A 19,660-nucleotide genomic window follows, 5' to 3' on the forward strand; every position below is an offset into this window, starting at 1 on the left:
CCGTCACCAACCAACTGAAATTTCCACTGCTTGGCTCGTGACACACTCAGTTCACGATGTCTTCTTTTTTTGGTCCCAGTCTTTGTGTGCTATTTCAGTTTTAATCTCTGAAAAATGAAAATGAGAGTTGTCTCATCAGCAATAGTGACACTGAGCATAAAACTGAGCTCTGGTAGAAAGAAGAGCTAGACTTGCTTTGAGTACAACTGCATCTCAGAGGCAAACTCATGAACTGCTGCAGTGCAATTACAGGAAACAGTAATGATCTTCTAAAGGTCATTTAATGTGAAATAACATACATCACTTGTGTTAGTAGACACATTTGTACTTTCAGAAATAATCCAACTCCTCTCACTTTTTCTATATCTCAGACATCACTACTTTAGCTACTCAGAGAGACTTTGGCAAAGAGGGTTATGGTTCTATACAATCAATAGAAACTATATTAAACAAAACTAATTTTTGTCTGTACCAGAAAGTAATTTGCTTACAATAAATATAATTCAAATACACACATACTACATATACATTCAATGACTTCTTGTCATGATGCACAAATAATCTCTAGTAAGTTTGCATAACAGTAATAAGAAAATAAGGTGATGCATCAATTCAGGATAGTACATAAGAGGAAAAAGAATATATATATATATTCTTTTTCCTCTTATGTAGAGAGAGAGAGAGAGAGAGAGAGAGAGAGAGAGAGAGAGAGAGAAACCTTCTAATGTACAATTCCGATGCTGAATATATAAACCCTCTATGTACTATTTAGAGTTGATGCAACACTTATTTTCATATTAGAGGGGACATTTTGCTTTCAGAGCTAAATATACCAAGAACTTCTTGGTGACAGTTCCCTTTTTGGCAGACTATTAAACAGTTCTATACCCAGAACAAATGTCTCACAAGTCACTACCATAATCGTATGAACTTAATGCCATGTGCCTCCAACTGCATTACTAATTCACCAGCAAACAATTTTGTAGCATCTTTAACTAGCAGTCATTCACCAACATATTTTGTACATATTACAGCAAAAGAAACGGTGCATTTTCTCTAGTGTACTGTAGCCTGGAAATCAATATACTGGTAAGACAAAAACAGGGTAAAATAAAATCTGTTCTATTTCAATATTTATAGAAATTGCAATGATAAAGGCTTTACATTCATTAACAATTATCAACATCAATCTTGTTTATGGTTATTCAAAATGATGTAGGGCAACTGCAGTGAATATTCACAGGAGAAATCATCATTGGAATCCAACAATCCTACAAGAGCAATGGACTGTGGCTTACTGGGTAGTACCAATGACTATTACAATGCCAGTGACAACACATCTGGAGAATTATATATCTGGAGCTAAAGATGAGTACTTCCACCTCTGAGAGAGATCTCATTCCTGGACTGTTTTTTTTTTTTTTTATTCACTCCAGAGCAACTACATATATCAGCACCATTTCCTGTCCCCATGTCATTGATGTTTACCAGTAATTCCACCGGTGCTGCAAACACCCACCGAGTGTCAGTGTGAGATGCATGCCTGTAGAAGTGCTACAAAGCAGAGCATGTCCTTGCTTGCACATGGGTGAGGTCACACCCAACGGCCTACAGCAGGTCTTGTTCCACCCAAACTGTTTTCTTCTGCTCCTCAAAGATCTTGTCTTTGATGACCCGCAGTAGGTCCTCCACTCCGCTCCAGGAGTCGGGCTCCACGGTCGCATAAAGGCATGGCAGTGCCTCCAGCTCCTTCTCCTTGGCACGGCACATCTTGAGGAAGTCTTCCTCCGAGTCCACTTTGAGTGGTAGCCTCCTGCAGGAAGTATCACACACAGCACATCATCGCATTCAAACGAGCTATCTGCAACAACCACACAGCATGACTGTCTGCTACAGCTGTGAATAGCATGATTAAGAGCTAAAGAAAAAGTAAAGTAGACAAAATTGAGCTCTACATGATGTACATAAATCTGACAGAGGCTGGGAGCTTGGCAGACTGCTTACTTTAATTTCTTGATGTTCCTCTCACAAATTTTGATGAAGATAATGATGGGGTAGATTTCTCTCCTGAGCAAATCTTTGGCACAGTTCAGATCTGCTTCCAGCAGACAGTGTTTATTCTGCAACGCAACAGAACATTAGAAAACATGTACCAGAGCTGCACAACTTGATACTTCTTTGAAGCAATCTGAACTGCAATCTAATGCTAAATGAATTCTTAATGAGAGGAATACCCAGACTTCAGGATGGAAAAAAGGAATATTTGAATGTGTTTTTTTTTTCACTCTGTTTTGTTCTATAGTGAACACAAGTCTGGCAGTGTTGTAAATGGTACTCCTGCATCCCCTTTCCTGACCCATTTACAAGTGAGGCATGAAAATGAGTTCTCTGACCACCTGTCCACAGACCCCAAAGAGCATGCTGGCTCTGAGGGCATCCAGGGTACCCCTTTCTGTCTCTTTAGTTCGCTCTACCTCATTATCTCTCTCTCTCTTTCTCTCCTTCTCTCTCTAATGTGAATTGTCCTTTTCACATCTGCAGAGAGCACTTTCTTTCTTAAGACCCACATTTCTCTACCACCTCCTCCACATAAAGGCTGAGACTCCTTCACGGGGAGTGAAGATTAGAGTGGATCTCTGAGAATTAGGTCTCAGTGACAGAGAATAATTGTCACCAGAGAGCTCCGGGTCAGTGAGCAGACTGCTGGAAAAGGCTAGAGCTCATGACACGGCATCACTTCTAAATGAGACACACCACTGCTGAGGGAGCAGTGTAAAGAAAACTGATGATATTCTTACTTAGAAAAAGAGAAATGGAGCTCACCAAAAGGGAAGAAATTTCCCAATTGTCAACACAAAAATTTGGGAAGAGCATTTTATTTACCTTAATGGCAACGGCTTCGATGTTTTCTGGGGTGACGCACTCATACGTGCTGGCCTGCTTTTCCTTGGAGTAGATGATGGGCTCTATCTTCTGCTTCATGAGAAACTCGTCTTTTGTCAGGATGTCTGAAACCATGACAATTTGCATAAACAGGTTGACTTTCAAACAGCGGAATATGAAGGGCAGAAAAACATTCTCGTCACAATAAATAACCCATTAAAAATTGAGGTTCTGCCATTTTTTTGCAGGATATCTCAAGTATTCTTTGTGATAAATTTTGAATATCATCTTTTAGTTTCTTCTGACAGTCTGGCTTGAACAAGTAACTGCCTACAATACAACAGCCTGTTTATTGTTAAAGGTCAAATTGTAAATATATTTACCAATTTAATATATGCCTGCTTTTGCATATGCCATTATCCTTTAATCATTTACTGCCTATATACTCTTACACTGTTGTACTTTGAATTTTGCTGAATGTGGTTTAACTGTTACTAAAATGATATTTTCCCCGTACTTTTTCTTGGGCAGGGAATCTGCTGGAGAATATGCACTCTAACGCAGTGCATCAGCAGAGAGTTCATCATAAACCCATTCCTTTCAAGGTCTGTTAGAGTGGACGGTTTTCTTTCTACAGTTTACCAATGAAGGTTGAGAAAACTAAGGCCCTGTGAACTTGGCTTATGATCAAAACTTTCCATCTAGGTAATGAGAAGTTATAGACAGAACAAGTGTTAGCAACAAGATGTGAATTTTGCATGGATGCATCAGGTCAAGGGTTCACAGAAAGTTTTTGCTTGCTACTAAAATTGCTATTTTAATTCTGCCGATGCACGATTCGTGTTGATTGGAAATCATCTCACCCATTGTGTGTGCCATGATTTAATAACGCATGAAAGCTTTTAGAGCCAGTGTGATAAAGTGTGCACTCGGGAAAAGAAAACAACTTTTCTAAACTAACTTAAAACTTAAATTGCTAACATTGTTTCATTGACCAAAAAGACAAAGGCAGCTGGTCTGTAACCAGTTCTGCAGTACATTTTTAAGCTCTGAAGATTGGTTTCTTGCCTACATTTTTCTCTTCTGTGGTGAACTCCCTCTTGAAAGCGCATTCCAAATCCAAGCCAACATGACACAGGTTATTTATTTATTTGTTTGTATTTTATGTATCTGACCAATATCTAAGAGCATCAGCTATTGTTCCTATTTATTCAGCACACATTTGTGTAGTAATTATGTTAGTATATTTAATTATTTTTATTGTTATTAATTTTATTATTTTCCACAGTTATCTTAGGCATGTCTTGTTCATCATGGCTAACCTGGTTTGCAGATGTTGAACTCCATGGCCCCCCCAGAGTTGAGGAATTTCTGAATGATGGTCTTTGCCAAGATGTTGGGAGAGAAGAGCACAGGGCGCTTGCGTGGGCAGTGGTGCGGGGTCACTGGACTGTATGGGATCAGGTTCAGGTCACTCTTATTCAGGTCACTCTCTGAGTCCAGGATATCTAAAACATTACCACAGAGACATGGTGTTCAAACTCCTCAGGGACAGTTACAGACATGCTTAAACCAAAACCACTAAGGTAAAATCAACAAACTAAGAGTCATTATGCAAATTAGACTAGCATTGTCTCATTTGCATAATGACCTAACTAGCTCCCATCAATTTTCCTTTATTGTTAACAGTGTTAGTGCAGCCTCCAGAGCTCCATCCATGAACAAATCCATTGTTGTCTATACATCAAAAAGCTATTGTGTGAGCTTTGTGAAGTGGCAGTAGGGTTGTTACTCTCACCCTCTGGCTTCATCGTTTCAAAGCCTGACCTGGGAAGAGATGATGGATTGCCTGCATTGACGATGCGGACTCGATCGTTGCTGTCCATCCTTTTGTACTTGTTATCTACCCTGCTGACAAACTGACACCAAGAAAATCTCTTAATCCCAGCACCCGATGGCCGTGGTCTCTTGCAATCTAAGTCAGGCCAGAGGGGGAGCATTACCTGCAGGATCTGACAGATGAAGATGCTGGCTCTGGACAAGCGTGGGCTGGACTTGGGGTCCATTGGTGGAGTGGCTTCCTCAGGCTGCAATGTGCTCTGAGGACACAAATGAAAGCAGGCGAACCTCTGTCATTCTGGCTGCACTGGGATTCACTCTTGGCTGCACTGTGTTGTGCTGGTTTTGCAGAAGTTGCATGTAAGCATGGCCACTGTATGCGAGCGCAGCTGGTCAAGTAGCAAACTAACCCGCAGCCCCCGAAAGCCATCAGCTTCTTCTCGGCCACCGCGACACATTAACTTCTGGATTTTTACCAGGAGGAGCTGCTGGGCCCTGGGGAGAGGGAGCAACCATCAGTTTACACCACAGCTCTCAATATCATACACACACACACACACACACACACACACACACACACACACACACACACAGATTCCTAAAGGCTAATGCTCTTCAGCAGACTTCTTCAACCTCTTCTTCAAAAAGCAGTCAATCCAAGGAAAATCAAGATTTTTCTCACTTCAAATAATGAACATAAAGTCCTATTTCCTGTTCTTTTTCTTTTAGGACCATGAAAGGACAAGGCCATTTGAAACCAGGACTGACCTGCTATAGCTGGGTATGGTGCCCTTCTCCAGATCCTTGTCAGTGAGTGAGTCCACACGTGCACACAGCCACTCACAGCGACCAAGGTGCCTGGTGTGCAGCACGTGGAGTACCTCGTCACAATGCACACTCAGAGAGCAGCTGTCAAGTTGGCCCGAGATGTTAAGGTTCACCCGGATGTAGAATGAATCGCCCGACACCACTCTGCCCTCCTCCATGTCCTTCTGCAGCCGCCTGTAGCCTGGAGACACAAGAGTGGAGGTCACGCTGACACCTGGAAGTGAACACTGCCATGTCTCCCGCCACATGTCTGACAGTTCACGGCAGGGCGAGAGCTACCCTGGGTACACAGTTCTGGCATATATAATCTAACACAGTGATACTTTTCAGTAGAGAATACTGCTCTCAGGCCTATGGCAATCAGCAGACATACACACAGATGAGAGTGTCTGAACGACAGCCATCCATAAACCAGACCAAAGCCCAGCCTTGTCGTTAAAGTTTGTAAATAGACTACTAAGCAGGGAGGGAGGTGTTGGGGTCTATAAAGTGGCCTAGAACACATCATAATAACTGTCACCCAATCTAAGCTTCTAAGCCCTACATGTCAGGTGTGGCCAGTCTCACCCTCAAAGTTGCATCTATAGTGAAGCTGGACCATGCCGGTGCATCTCTGCAGTGTCCAGTGAGCTTCTTCCTGTGTGCAAGTGTCCAGAGGCACGCTTTGCATCTCACCCCGGATACAGCCCTTCAGCTGGCAACAGTGAAAAAGGAGACTTCAGAATCACTGAGAAAGTGAAAGGAGGGGGTGGGGGAATAAGGGGGAACACACTGCTGCTAGAGTGTTTGGAGCATGTTATGTCTAACACAAGCTGCCAAATCACCATTAAAAGGTGGTGTCCCATTCTTAGGCCAGCCCTCTCTGTGCTGGAGCCGGGGAGGACAAAGGACACAAAGATGCCGCTGTCATTGCCCCCAATAAGAGTAATGTCTGACAGCAGAGAGTCTCCAGGGAGAGAGAGATCCTGCACGGGCCGCAAAGTACTGGAGCGTGCACAGGATGTAAGGGAGGGACGGAAGGGCCTGGTGACAGGGGGAGATGGACAGAGAGGACCAGCACATGAGAAGAGGAATATTTCATCAGTTATAGGACAAAACTATGACCAAGAGATAATCAGCCACCAGTGGAGGACTTTGATTTTGACATGTCCACCCAGTGGATGTGCATGATGGTAGGCATAGAGCCATGGTGGATCACCTCTCCAGTGAAAACTTTCTGAAGATGTTGTTGACTTGCTCCAGGTCATAGGAATCCATGCCCTCAGACTGATGAGAGGATGAGGAGGAGTGGATGGATGGAGGGCCATATGAGACCGTGTCCGTATCATCTGTGGCAGAGAGCAGGAAGATGTGAGGCGAACAATGTGAATTATTGATACAGTGATTCATATTTGCAAAGATTCATTTAACAATCTGTTTACCAATATCTACGTAGTCCCCATCGGAGTCCACCGAATCTCGGCTGAAATGGGATGGCAGTACAAATTGTATTAATTATCCATTCACAACATGCTTCAGAACTGTGATACTTATAATTCCACCACATTCCCACTCAGAAGAGAAAAGTACTGCACTCTTCAGTACCATTTGGGCACAAACTCGTGCTCTCCCTCCTTTGTTCTTCTGAGGATGGAGGCCTTTTCTGGAGGTTCAGCAGCTGTGGACATAATACTGTCATTCCGGAAACGGGCCTGCAGACCGACAGTGAATAAACACAGTTGGTGAAAGAGGCCTTTAAATACAGCAGTAAATTGCAATGTAACACTCAGACTGAGCTTCTTTTTGCTGAACACTTCCTCTCCATTCAACAGAGTAACTTACATATGGGCCAAAAGCTGAACTCGTCATTACAGGGCTGGCGTCAGCGCTCACAGCATCGGACAGGTCCCCATTGGCATGTGGCACAGCTGCAGAGAAGGGAAAAGGAAGTCAGTGTGGTCTGTGCTCTGTTCAGTCTGACATGCAAGACTGTCGAAGATGAACAGTAACTCTACCTTGAAAATCCAATGATTTGGGTGGAGAGATTGGTGATTTCGCTCTTATCTGGGGAGGGTATGGGAACTGCGTCAAAAACACAAAATCCTGGTCGAATCAGGGACAAGAAAGGACTGAATGATTAAACGTGATGTTTCAGTGAGGCTTACCCCTTTGAGGTTTGGTCTGCGCTTGAATTTGACATCACTCGGGGCAGGACGAAACATGTCTTCATGGGCCTCCTCCTCAGAGTCCTCAGATGGCCCCTCCATCTTGGTGCCTTGAGACTCAAAGTGCTGAAATATGATTGTCTGAGGAAGGTCTCGGGGCAAACTCTAAGAACAACATGAGAACACACACAGTAGCACCAATGCTCAATTGACATGCTGCAAGAAGAACTAGGTGTTGAATATTCACTAAAGACTGTTGTATTTTAAACAGTAAATATTATAATAGAAACAAATATGTATATAGGAAAAGGAAATTGATTTTCTAGGTGGACAAACCAAAATCATACTGTTTCTCTGGAAACTTTTTGTACTTCACCACAAATTTTCAGATTTCAGATTTCCATACCTGGTTAGGGTCAAAACCATTTTCCTTTGAAAGACGCCTCAGCTTGGACTCCAAGTTAACTATCTTAACATCTTTGCGCATTATATCAATGTACAGCTCATCACTCTTCTCCTCCAGCTCCCGTATTTGCTTACGGTACTTGTCTTTATCAATGAGACATTGAGACACCTGGTTCTGGGCTTCATCTCTTGCCTTAAAAGCCTGTGAGGCACAAGCACCAATATCATAGTTATTGTTTCTGTCATTAAATATTCATAATTCCATTATCCAAATGTCCCTAAATACTATTACTGAAATAATGCACCCGACCTGGTCCCGCTCACGTTCCACCTCCTCAAGTTGAACCATGATGGTGTTCATACGGTTCTTATACATCTCACAATCCTTTACCAGAGTGGAGCACTTCAGTTCAAGGTCCTCCTTCTCCTCAAGGTACTGTGGATTAGAGAAAACATTCTTAATCTCAGTGACCGAGGGCACAGAGGAGGTCTGCACCAGTGAGATTAACTTAAAGCACAGCACAGCACAGCCCTGCACCAGTGATGCCTTCCACCTTCAGACTAGAACTGATGGGTCTCTAGTGGCTTTAAACTTATACTTTTATCTTTTATAAGGGCTTCAGTCAGGGTGTGAGAGTGTGAGAAGTGCTTAGTGCTACTTCAGTCTACGGGAAGTCTTCATGAGTATCTCTTCAGCCGAATTTTGACACATTTCAGATGCCAGCACAAAACCACTGTTAATTACAGATGCTGCAAATTACAGCAGCCAGTCTTCATCAGGCTCTATCACATTTGGCAGTGTGAAGAATTTAAAGGCAGTCTACATAAAAATCAGATAGTGGAACATATTTTGTACACATATAATCGCCTGCAAGAACAAAATCACATGCCATTCAGGATGCTGTCAAGAAAACTCATACAGAAATCCACAGGATATGACACAATAACAACCAATGTAGCCTAGGGACCTTAGACATTATACAAACTGAGTCATCCCAGCACAGAACTGACCTAAATAAATAGTGAAGCAACGAAAAAGAACTGAAAGTCGGTGGCTGGAACACAGCCAGCTGTCACCTTGTCTCTGAGTTCCTCTGCCTGCCGTACTTCTTCATGCAGGTTGTAGAGTCGGTTGACCAGTTCTTGTCGATCTTCCAGAGCCTCCTGTCGGTCATGCTCCAGAATGTCTCGCAGGGCCTTGTCCGAGTCCGTCAGGGGCCCAGGCTGTACATGCCAAAATAACAAAAGCAAAATGTTCAGTGACAAACACTTAAACACTTACATTACCAGAAAGTCCAAAATTGCTCTGGATTCATTCTGGAGACTTACAATACTATTTATGTTCCACTGTTGTAAAGTGTAGGGTAAGGCTGACCTGTATGATTGACTGCAGCTCCTGGAGGTGAATCTTCAGAACTTCGTTTTCTCGCTCCAGCTCATAGATCTGTTCTTTGCGAGGCCGGTTCTCAATATCATTCTTCAGTTTCAGAGACTGTCTCCTCTCCATTTTACACTCCTCCTCCACCTTGTTCAGCTTGTGCTTCAGCTGGTCAATCTGAAGGAGAAACAAAAATAAAACTGGCAACATCTGTTGTGTTCAAAAACACTGACCATAGGCTGGTCATGTTACCACATCTGGGCCTGAAGAGCATGATCAAGATGACTAAGGCACCACACTTGACAAAGCAACTGATAACAGTGAACCCAGTAATAGAGTGGCCCCAAACATTAAGTCAAGTAATCATGTTTTGAATTTGAGTGTGATCCATAACCCTTCTGCGCCCTCTGACCTCCAGCTGCAGGTCCCTGCTCCTCATGACGGCCATGTTCTTCTCCTCACTGAGCTGGGCATAGCGCATGGCAAGCTGGTAGTTGTCATCCTTGACCTTAATGAGCTCATCATTGCAGTTGTTGCGCTCTTCCTTCATCTTGTTGTAGCGCTCCTGGAAGGTGCGCAGCTCCTGGTTAGCCAGGCGAAGCTTCTTTTGCTCATCCTCCAGTGTGCGCTGCTTGGCCATCATGTCCACCCGCTGCACGTCCTTCACCTTGGCCTGCTGCTGCAGTTTCATCACCTCATTCATCAGGAACTGAGTGAGGCCCTCATGACCCTCTTCCACTGCCAAGGAGCAAAAACTATGACTCAAGACATCATCCAAAATTAATATCCACTGCACACCCAAGGCAAGGTAAGCAATGACACAAGGCTTGCTGAGAAAAGGTTTTCAAAGGCAATAATGCCCAAAGTTACTTTTAATACTTTTAATGAATGAATGTCAGTGCATTAGAGTTATGAAAACTGGATCATACTAACTGGACTGTAATAACTGGTCATACTAACTGATTAGTACTAATTCTTTTTCACTGATAAGCACATTAACATTCTGTGTGGGAACTGCTTGTTAAACAGAATTAGGACCAGCTACTTATGTGATCTCCACTTTTAGTAACTCACCTACTATAGAAGCACAGCGGCGAGTAGGCTCCTTGCCTGTCACCATTTTGTACAAATCAGGGTAGTATAACTCCAGGCTTTCCAGGAAGACCACGTAGCCCCGTTCACCTTTGGTGTGAAGGATATCCAATAGCCGACCTGAAACAAACAGTTCATTTCACTGGCCCTGAAGCTTTGAATTCCTGGATTTGCTGTGAATAATAGCACCAGAGTGTATTTAACTCTAAATGATAGAGTTAAAAGAATCTGGTCAATATGCCAGCATGCAGAAAAACTGCAGTCCCTCTTGAAACAGTGCAAAGTCATTGTAAATAGAATCAGGCCTAAACAACAGTTTTGCTATGCTTCATTGTGACAGACAAAACAGTGTTAAAAAGTCCTTGGGCCAAATCTTCCAATGTGTCTGTGGCCATACATAAGCTGAAAAATGACAGAGAGGTTCAGGAAGGAGTCTGTAGAATAAACAAAAAACAAAACAAAACAAAGGAGTCACAGCTGCAGCTCATGGGATTAAAAGCCTCCATTCATCATCCTATTACACAACTGGAACAACACAGTGAGAGATGTGGTGACTGAGTAACTGATTAATGGTATGATTTGCATGTAAATATTTTCTGCACAGAATTTGCATTTTCATATTCCATAGTGTTTAGTCTTTCTGTCACTGCAGCCTAGACGGGGTGAGTGAGTGCACATGTATGAGGGGGGTCCAGCTATGTAAAACAGATACAAACAGATATAATGTGCAAACAGTAGGATGTGAAACAACAGTCCCACACCTGTACTGAACCAAAACGCAGCACACATGATGTCACATGCAAACACACACATGCAAACTCACACACATAGGTACACATCCACAAGCACACATATACACCCCCCCCCCCCCCCAACACACACGTAGATGTGCACAAACTCACAGTACCTGCACGGTTAGTCTTTGTCTCCAGCAGTAGAGAGTGTAGCACCTCATCTTCATCCTGCTCATCGATGGCCTTACACTGTCTTAGATAAGACGTCAGCTTGCAGGGGTTAATGTAGCGGCATAGAATGTACCGGTTCTTTTCCACATTGTCCCACTGAGCCTCCTCATCATCTACAACATTTTCAGATGCTCCGTTCTCCATGTCTGAGGGGGCCTGAAGCAGAAATACCCATGCTAGAATTCTGAGACTTCATACACAATACATGGAGCACTACTAATCAAGTTTTCACACAGAACATGGAGAGAGGAATATCCTTTCTCCAGGCGCCATTGTGTTTATGCACCTGTTTTATATTATAGCCAAGGGAGGAGTAATTTTAGGACAATATACACTGATAGGTATAATCATTAAAAATGCCATAATGTTAAATTATGGCACAAACAATAAACAATCATTAGATTTTCATCCAGTTAAAATTCTGTAAAGATTTTTAAACAGTTTTGTTCAGACAATGGCATGGGAAACATGAATTTCCTGTAAGGACACATGATCATTATAAATTTTGAAAAGACATTTAATGGGTTACATGCAGTCCTTCTGATTATGTTATGCATATTTATGAAGCAATGATGCTATCTCTCAATGTAAATTTGAGAGGAATATGAATAATATAAACTAACTACAAGTGCAACTGCAAGACTTTTATACCAATATATATTTAAATGTCATAGCAATATATATAGATTAAATGGAAATTCTAAGCAACAGGCTTCTTTTCTTTGTTTTTATTCCAAATGTATTCTACTGTCTAGTATATCAGGGTTACAGGCCCCATAATAACTGCTGCAAGTTCCTACTGTCTCATCGGATGGTGCAATCAGTCCATCTCACGCAAGAGGCATGAATACAGAGTGTGGAAGGAAAGCGTGGTCATCTGCCACCATAACCTCCTAAACATGTCAGAGCACTCATGAGTGGTGGGGCACAAGGTGTTCTGTGAACTCGCCGGATGATTTGAATAGCCACAGGCTACAGGTAAAACATGATCAAAATACAAAGGTAGTTAACCTTTATCAGCCTCCGAGCCTTCATGGAACATATTCCAGAATGAATGCTGAGACAGAGGTCACAGTGGATTGTGGATAGTGGCAGTAAGAACAGGGCTGCTGAGATTTCCACATTAGTCGGAGGCTACTACATGTCTGCAAGAAATGGTTCAGTTTGCAAAAATTCAGCAGTTTAGATTTTAAAACATTACTTTAGGTGAGAAAAAAAGGGTTTGGACAGCTCATGCAATGTCTATGATCAGTGATGCTTTTTATTTTTCACTTTATGAAAGGTCTGCTTCTCTGCAAATATCTTTGGAAGTGCATCACTTTGTATTAATTGCAAGGCTTATTCCTCAAATGACAAGGGAGGAAAAGCAATCAAAGTCCACAAATTCACTCACTCAAATCCATCCCAGGGTCACTGCACAAGGCAGAGGACCAGAGGTCCCAGAACTGAAGGGACTTTTATACATTACCTGTATACACTAGCCCATGGAGCACTGATGACCTGACCAAGTTATGCATCCACCAGCAAAATGACAAAATGAGTTTAAATACAATGCCCCTCTGTCCATGATGGTAATTCAATACTTATACTGGTTGCTAAGGAAGCATGCTAATGTGCATTACTGTAATGTATGGGAATTAGTCATCTTAAGCTATTTTACTTTGGCCTGTGTCTGGGCAGTAAGCAGCCCGGGCATGCAGGCTAGTCACCTGTAGCTACATAATCCCTGCATTGTCTCTCTGCACCACTTTGCAAATTACATCTTATCTGATAACATCCATATACCTCCACACATTTTTTGCATGTTTTTCTTGCTGTTCTTTCATTCATCATTGCCTCATACACTACTCTAAATCTGATAAAGCCCATGAGTCAGGTAAATGTTGAGAAGATGTTTGGCATTTCACCCTCTCTCCCTTAGGTCAGACTGCAAGGTAATCGACCAATGATGTGTTCCTAACACTCTCCTGCTCTGTAATTCCATAATGAGTTGGCACATGTTGGATTGAGATTGTGGACAGATTTGACATGCATCTACTTGAGCATTATAGGATGCTTGCACAGAGGGTCATCCCCTTTGCAGTCCCTGTACACTGAACAAATGAGGGTCATCCCCTTTGCAGTCCCTGAACAGACAAATACACTGAACAGACAAGGCAGCTTGCAAGCTAGCAACCAGCCAGTCATGCCTCCTGCTGTTTTACAGGCTCAGATCCTCTGGTGCTCTTGGGCATGGCAACCACAGGCCTAGTAGTGAGGGGAGGGGGATGCATGAGGGTAAATCAAAAAGCAGTGAAATAAAATCTGCGGATTTAGAAATGGTGCCTATGCACCTCATGCATTCCGCACAGCAGAGCAAGGATTCCACTCCTCTCTGGTTTCTGGTTTGGGTGAGGACTGGAAAGAATCAGTGGGGTTTTTCCCTCTGTGACCAGGCTCTTGCTGGAGTAAATGACATGCCCGGGTGTCAGAGGTCTACACAGGCTTCTGTGTGTTGGATGGGACATGACTCAGCCAACTCATTCATCAGGAGTACTCACATGTAACTGTCACACTCATATGTGGACAGGCGTACAAAACACATTTGGCTTGTCCACACCCCCATCTTACAATACAACCCTAACCAAGTTTCCTCTGAGCTTATTTTGGAGTAGGTGACTAATTTCTTTACTTCCTCATTTTGGTAGCAGATGTTTAGTCCCACCTCTTCAAGTGAAAAACTCAGGGCAAAGAGGTCAAATCTCTCAGATCCTGTGCACATTTAAAGAGCTATTCAATAGAATAGGCCACAACATCAAAATTACATAGAATAGGCCACAACATCAAAATTACATTTCAAAACTGTGAAGAAGCAGTTTGTACAGCATCCTCCAGAAACTGGCAACAATGGGGGACAATGATTAAAATGGAAAGTGATTTCAGTGTCTTAAATCCAGCTAGTTAAAAGCTGTCTTTTCTATGGAGCTGAATTGTCACAATTTCAGTTTTTTTTGTTTACAGACACAAACATATAGGCATATTTCACAAATACTCTACACAAACAAGCAACAGATCTCATTTGTGTTGCAGTTGATCTAACAGAGAAACATGTAGTGTACAAAGCAAGTCCAAACTTGGCCTCTTCCTTCTCTCCCTCTTCCTTTGCATTATGAGGGAGTCACACCTAAAGCCTGATCCTGTTTCACCACTGTTTCGTCTGTTTCTCCCCTGGGGACTGGGACTGAAACTGTTCCTCACTCATGCTGGAGAGCAGTGGCAGATCAAGAGGGCGGAAGTGCTTACCACGTGCTCCCGCCACCCGATCTGATTTTAGAACAACCACGAACCAACAGTGCGTCTCCAGCCAATAGGCTGCAGCTCTGCTCCTCCAGACTACCAGTTCAGAGGAACTGTGGTAAGCTGTTTTGTGTGAAAGTGAAACGCAGCATGAAGCAGTTCATTGGGTCCACAGCCACACTCCTACTACTGCACAAGCTTCAGCCCACTGAGAACTTTATCAGCTGCTTCAGAATAGTGCAGCTCAGCGATAAGGGTCCCAAATACTAGCAAACATGGAAAACAATCTGCAGTGATGTGATGACTCATTGTGTGTCATGAATACACAGCAAAAAAGTTTGCAACAGACTGAAGTAGATAATTTACAAAGATCATTTTACATAACCTAAACTTTCCTAAACATATAGAAAACCAGCACAACATAAGGGGAAAAAAAAAAATATTTTACTCAGCAGCAATGGTGTCCTTGTATGATCTCCCAGGTGTCCTAGACAAGAGTCAAATGCTGGGGTTTCAGAGTTGAATCATGGTATGATTTGCAGGATATTCCTACCCCCCTCACAATCTCATACTTTGTGTAAACAACTGTAGTTCAGACACTGAGCTTGTTATACATGGTATTTGCGTTTTACAACATGAGACAGGTGGGGATATGTAAAAATGCCTGGACATTATGCTAGGTATAAGTTTAAAGATCAGTTTAAAAGAGTCACATCACACCAGTGTTTATTCAGTATTTGAACTGAAGTGCTAGAACATCTACAAAGGCAAGTCCCCAGTGCTGAATAAACACAGTATTCATTTTTGGCCAGGTGGCCTGGATCTAAAACACTGTATCTGCTTATTCCTGGGGATTTTGCTGTGCAGTAGATCATGAAGTTAAAAAGTACATTTTTAAGTGCAAGTAATGGGGACTGTAGATTTATCTTTGCATATTATATTTTTATTACTTCATTTGGCTAATTCTCTCAAATTCATTTTATTAAATGAACCTTTGATAATACTTCTTGAGCACATCAAAAAGGTTTCCCTTAAATGTGTAATATTGATACTATAATATCACCACTCCAAAATATCAGTGTGCAATGTGTTTGTTGACCATTCTGAATTGACTTTCACTGACAGACATGGAAATAACTGACTTTGATCACAAAAAACATGATCAAACATTGGCATGAGACAGCTTTGATTAAAACTGAATATTATTAACATAGGGGGACACATAGCTGATAGGAATGCATAACTGCCCAAAGTGATTCACAATCCACCCACTGGTTAACGGTGTTTAAAGGAACCAGACAATTAAAAATGTGATGCAATCACTGGCAAGCTAAAACCAAATTCATTCAACATAACAGTTCCACCTTTGTCAAGCATAACAGCAGGTGCAAAGGTTATGGATGTAAGAACCTTGGCCTGCTATGGACCTGATAGGGGAGAATATGTAAATATGAGAATATGTCGCACTTCTATTATTCATTCTTAAATCTCCATAATAGTGTAAGATTTCAAGCTTAAAGCCAAAACCAAGCACTTCTCACAGGCCTTTAATCTCATTTTTGTGTCAATAAGGTATCATCTATTTATCTTTGACTCTTAATCCACATTAATCCATATTACCCACTTTCATATACATGCAAGATTAATGTAATTCAATATCTCTATGGACAACGAGTTTGTTTTTCCATGTGAACTGCCTGGATTATTCCTCTGTATTGTCTGGGTTTTGGGAAAAAAAACAGCAACCATAAAAATAATCAATATACTATATACTGGATGTGTTTTATTAAATGCCCATGACAATTATCAATAAAATGTAAATGCAGGTTTCGTTTATAGATGGCAGGAGATTGCTAGTTTTTCCTGCTTGATTTAAAGCTATATGGCACACTTCCCAAATTCAGCCCCACAGGAATGCAGTAGCACACAGTTCAGTCATTTGTTACAAATATAATCAACTTGATCTGTGCATTAGAGCAAGTAGAACTCCAGACTATGCACTGCTGCAACCGTCAAGAGTCTGAGAGCCATTGTTTTATTGGATATTCAATACAGAGCAAAAGGTAAAAGGTTCTAGATTGTTTCTGAGGTATCTCATAAAGACATTATTTTACCTCTGATAAAGAAGCTAACATGATTACACAGCAAAAAAAAAACAAAAAAACAACAACAACATCTGGATACAAACCAGACATTAGAACATTCAACATTTCTTGACCAACAAGTTTGCAGTGTAATCTCCACAAATGTGAGAGGATGTGCTCTTTCACTCCCATTGAAAGGTGCCAATTGCACCAGAATATCCCTTGGAGTGTGCAAGTTTACTGCAGAGAAAGCAATGAACCTTCAAAGAATAGACCAAACTTCCTGACATCCCACTGAGCTGCTATTTTGAACTACTTCCAAAGCTGGGAACTTAATCTGTGCTTGGGTACAACAGCAAATCCAAGCAAAATGGTATCAGTCACAAGGGAGGAGTGGGGCATCTTACAAAAGACAAGTTTTAAATTGAATTCGTATGTTCTGGAGCTTTTCATAGATTTTTAAAGGGGGAGAGTATGACGTGCTGTTCAATTTGTTAAACAAAGTTGAGGTCCAAAAATGAACAGAACTGGGCAACTGTTTTGTATTCACAGAGGGTCCTTGTCTGACACACTACTGGCTATTCAAATGACATTTCCATTAACCCACTGCACTCTCACAGCCAGAGAGACTGGCCGAAGGGCGCAACTTAAGTGCACAGCTCGTGTGTGTGTAGGGGGGGTTGTGGGTGTGGGTGTGGGTGTAGGTGCCGCAGTGTTGCTCCTCTTATTGCACTTGCTGCATGCATGATGCCCTAACCAGGCCCTCTGTGTGAAAGCAGAACTTTACATATATTATTTTGTTCTGTTTTCTTGCAATCATCATGGCAAAGATGCCCATACATGGGGATAAGAGCTTTATCAAAGGGTTGTATTCACTTCTGAATCACGTCTGCTCTTATTTATCAAGGTCAATCCTCTTTCCTCTTCAGTGCCCAATTGGCAAGCAAGCGTGCTAATGCAAATCAAAGCAGCAAATGTGATTATTACACAAAAAATAGTCAACACATAAATGATAGACAGGGAAGATAATAGTGGAGCAAAATCAGCATCACAAAATAATTGTTTTAAGGTTCTGTGTACCCAGTGCGATGCCCTTTTAGCTTCTGGTTTCACGAGAAATTGCAAAGCGAATTCTGATGTAATATTTGGCAGAAGAGATAACTTTCAAAGACAGTTTTAAGTCTCTGAGACTGCCTCCTATTTTCCTATCTCATTTCAAGTTGCTTTCCTGTGTTAGATGTGACATTAGGACTGCAACTCATTTAAACGCAGCTTATCAAATTGCACCATCTAGAAATAAGGATTTCTAAATTTGTGACAGTGAGCAGAATGAATATTAATGAAACCACTACAGTTCTCCACAGGCTTGGGAGAAAAACCAGGAAGTGGACAAGGGCCCTTTATTCTCAGTTTTGTGGTGGTTTTAAAGGGAAAGAAAAGTCTTTAGGTTGTGCATGAACACAAACACTTTCAAGACACTTTCAAAACTACTGTGCAAATGCACTGGTATCAATGCAATGAGAGGATCTGATCATCACGAGTTAAAATGATTCAGCAACATGCCTCTCTATGCCTGGACATTTTCATACTAATTTGCCATAGTAATTTGTAAAAATGGCAAAGCTGTTCAACATGATTCATTTGATCTGTGATTATGCAGACTTCATGTTCAAGTATTTCCTGTCCTAACACATTCCATCCAGCTCATCATCAGACCCTGCGTGGATTGGGGTGTGCAAGAAAGGCTCCAAGCAGTGTAGACTGGAATGCACTATCAACAAATTGATTAGTCTGCTGCTAAAGAACCACAGAACAATCAGGAGACAAATATTTCCTGATGTTTAAATAGATGTATACATAAGCCCATTAAGAAATCAAGATCATCCTTTTCACATGCTGCTGAAGAAATCTAAAGATTCAAGAGTTTAATTAATGATGCATTTATGTTGTTGCAGCTTCAGCTTCGAACACATTTTCAAAGGTAGGAATGAGCCTTACAGATCGAAGCCTGACCGCAAAAAATGTCCTGAATTCACCCAAAGCGGCCTGAATTCAATCAGTTTAAATTTAATAAATTTAACTTTCATCCATTTGTCAGCTGCTCAGCTTAGAGTCATGTTACTGGCTCTTGTATTAGAGGTAATAATGGATCTTGGCTAGACACCTTGCAGACACCCCTTTTCACATTATTTACGAAGCTAATAAATTCGCGTGCCTCGCATTTTATGACGGAACTCTAAGCACACGTTTAGTTCTGCATTCGTGAAAAATCGGTGAATTTTATCTTCAAGGGACCATGTCAAAACAGCGCAGCTCCAACTGAGAAGACAGGTGACACGCTGCTAAGGACCTTTGAACAACATTTTAGATTGCGTGCTGTCACCTTGCCTCAAACGCAGCCTAACAGTAATAATTATGATGTTACAATACTTACGTCAAACAGCTCAACTGATACAATAAAGAATATCACAAACGTCGCATGTCAAGCTACTCCAAAACTCATCCTAGTTTTGTAAAGTTTTCTGATAAGCCCGACATCTCAGAGAGATCAGCTTTTACTTTTTTACTTTTACTTAAGCGGAGATGTTTGCATAAATAATGATTTTGACGCCTGATTGGAAATGTAATACCTTGATTTACCTGTAGAAGATCACTTCTTGGATTTCAACAGGACACGCACATTCCGAATGTTAAAATAGCTAACACTGAAGCAGAGGAGCGCATGCCGGACAGATCACTTAAAGTTCGACCTGACAGAAAGGAACT

The 19,660-nt window shown here is 41.7% G+C and overlaps 1 protein-coding gene across 4 annotated transcripts; it reads right to left on the reverse strand.

Annotated features, from left to right (window-relative positions):
- Window positions 1-262: 262 nt before the first annotated feature.
- On the reverse strand, window positions 263-19,660 carry card11 (caspase recruitment domain family, member 11). 4 transcript variants are annotated; one of them, XM_027005246.3, is made up of 24 exons: window positions 19,535-19,660; window positions 11,477-11,690; window positions 10,552-10,689; window positions 9,890-10,215; window positions 9,475-9,654; window positions 9,177-9,323; window positions 8,410-8,535; window positions 8,101-8,301; window positions 7,695-7,859; window positions 7,545-7,593; window positions 7,372-7,457; window positions 7,135-7,241; window positions 6,972-7,012; window positions 6,749-6,878; window positions 6,375-6,573; window positions 6,118-6,244; window positions 5,491-5,731; window positions 5,133-5,217; window positions 4,887-4,982; window positions 4,682-4,802; window positions 4,206-4,391; window positions 2,884-3,008; window positions 2,005-2,120; window positions 263-1,813 (listed from the first exon to the last, which is right to left on the reverse strand). In XM_027005246.3, exons 2-24 carry the CDS (start codon window positions 11,676-11,678, stop codon window positions 1,609-1,611), a joined length of 3,399 nt encoding a protein of 1,132 aa, XP_026861047.2. In that variant the 5' UTR covers window positions 11,679-11,690; window positions 19,535-19,660; the 3' UTR covers window positions 263-1,608. The 4 variants fall into 4 exon arrangements, with proteins under 4 accessions (XP_026861047.2, XP_081555404.1, XP_026860802.2 ...); XM_081699278.1 differs by having other exon boundaries at window positions 6,375-6,534; window positions 7,545-7,611; XM_027005001.3 differs by having other exon boundaries at window positions 7,545-7,611.

This window comes from Electrophorus electricus, chromosome 2 (assembly GCF_041902795.1).
Source record: "Electrophorus electricus isolate QZ-2024a chromosome 2, ASM4190279v1, whole genome shotgun sequence".
Classification (NCBI taxonomy): domain Eukaryota; kingdom Metazoa; phylum Chordata; class Actinopteri; order Gymnotiformes; family Gymnotidae; genus Electrophorus; species Electrophorus electricus.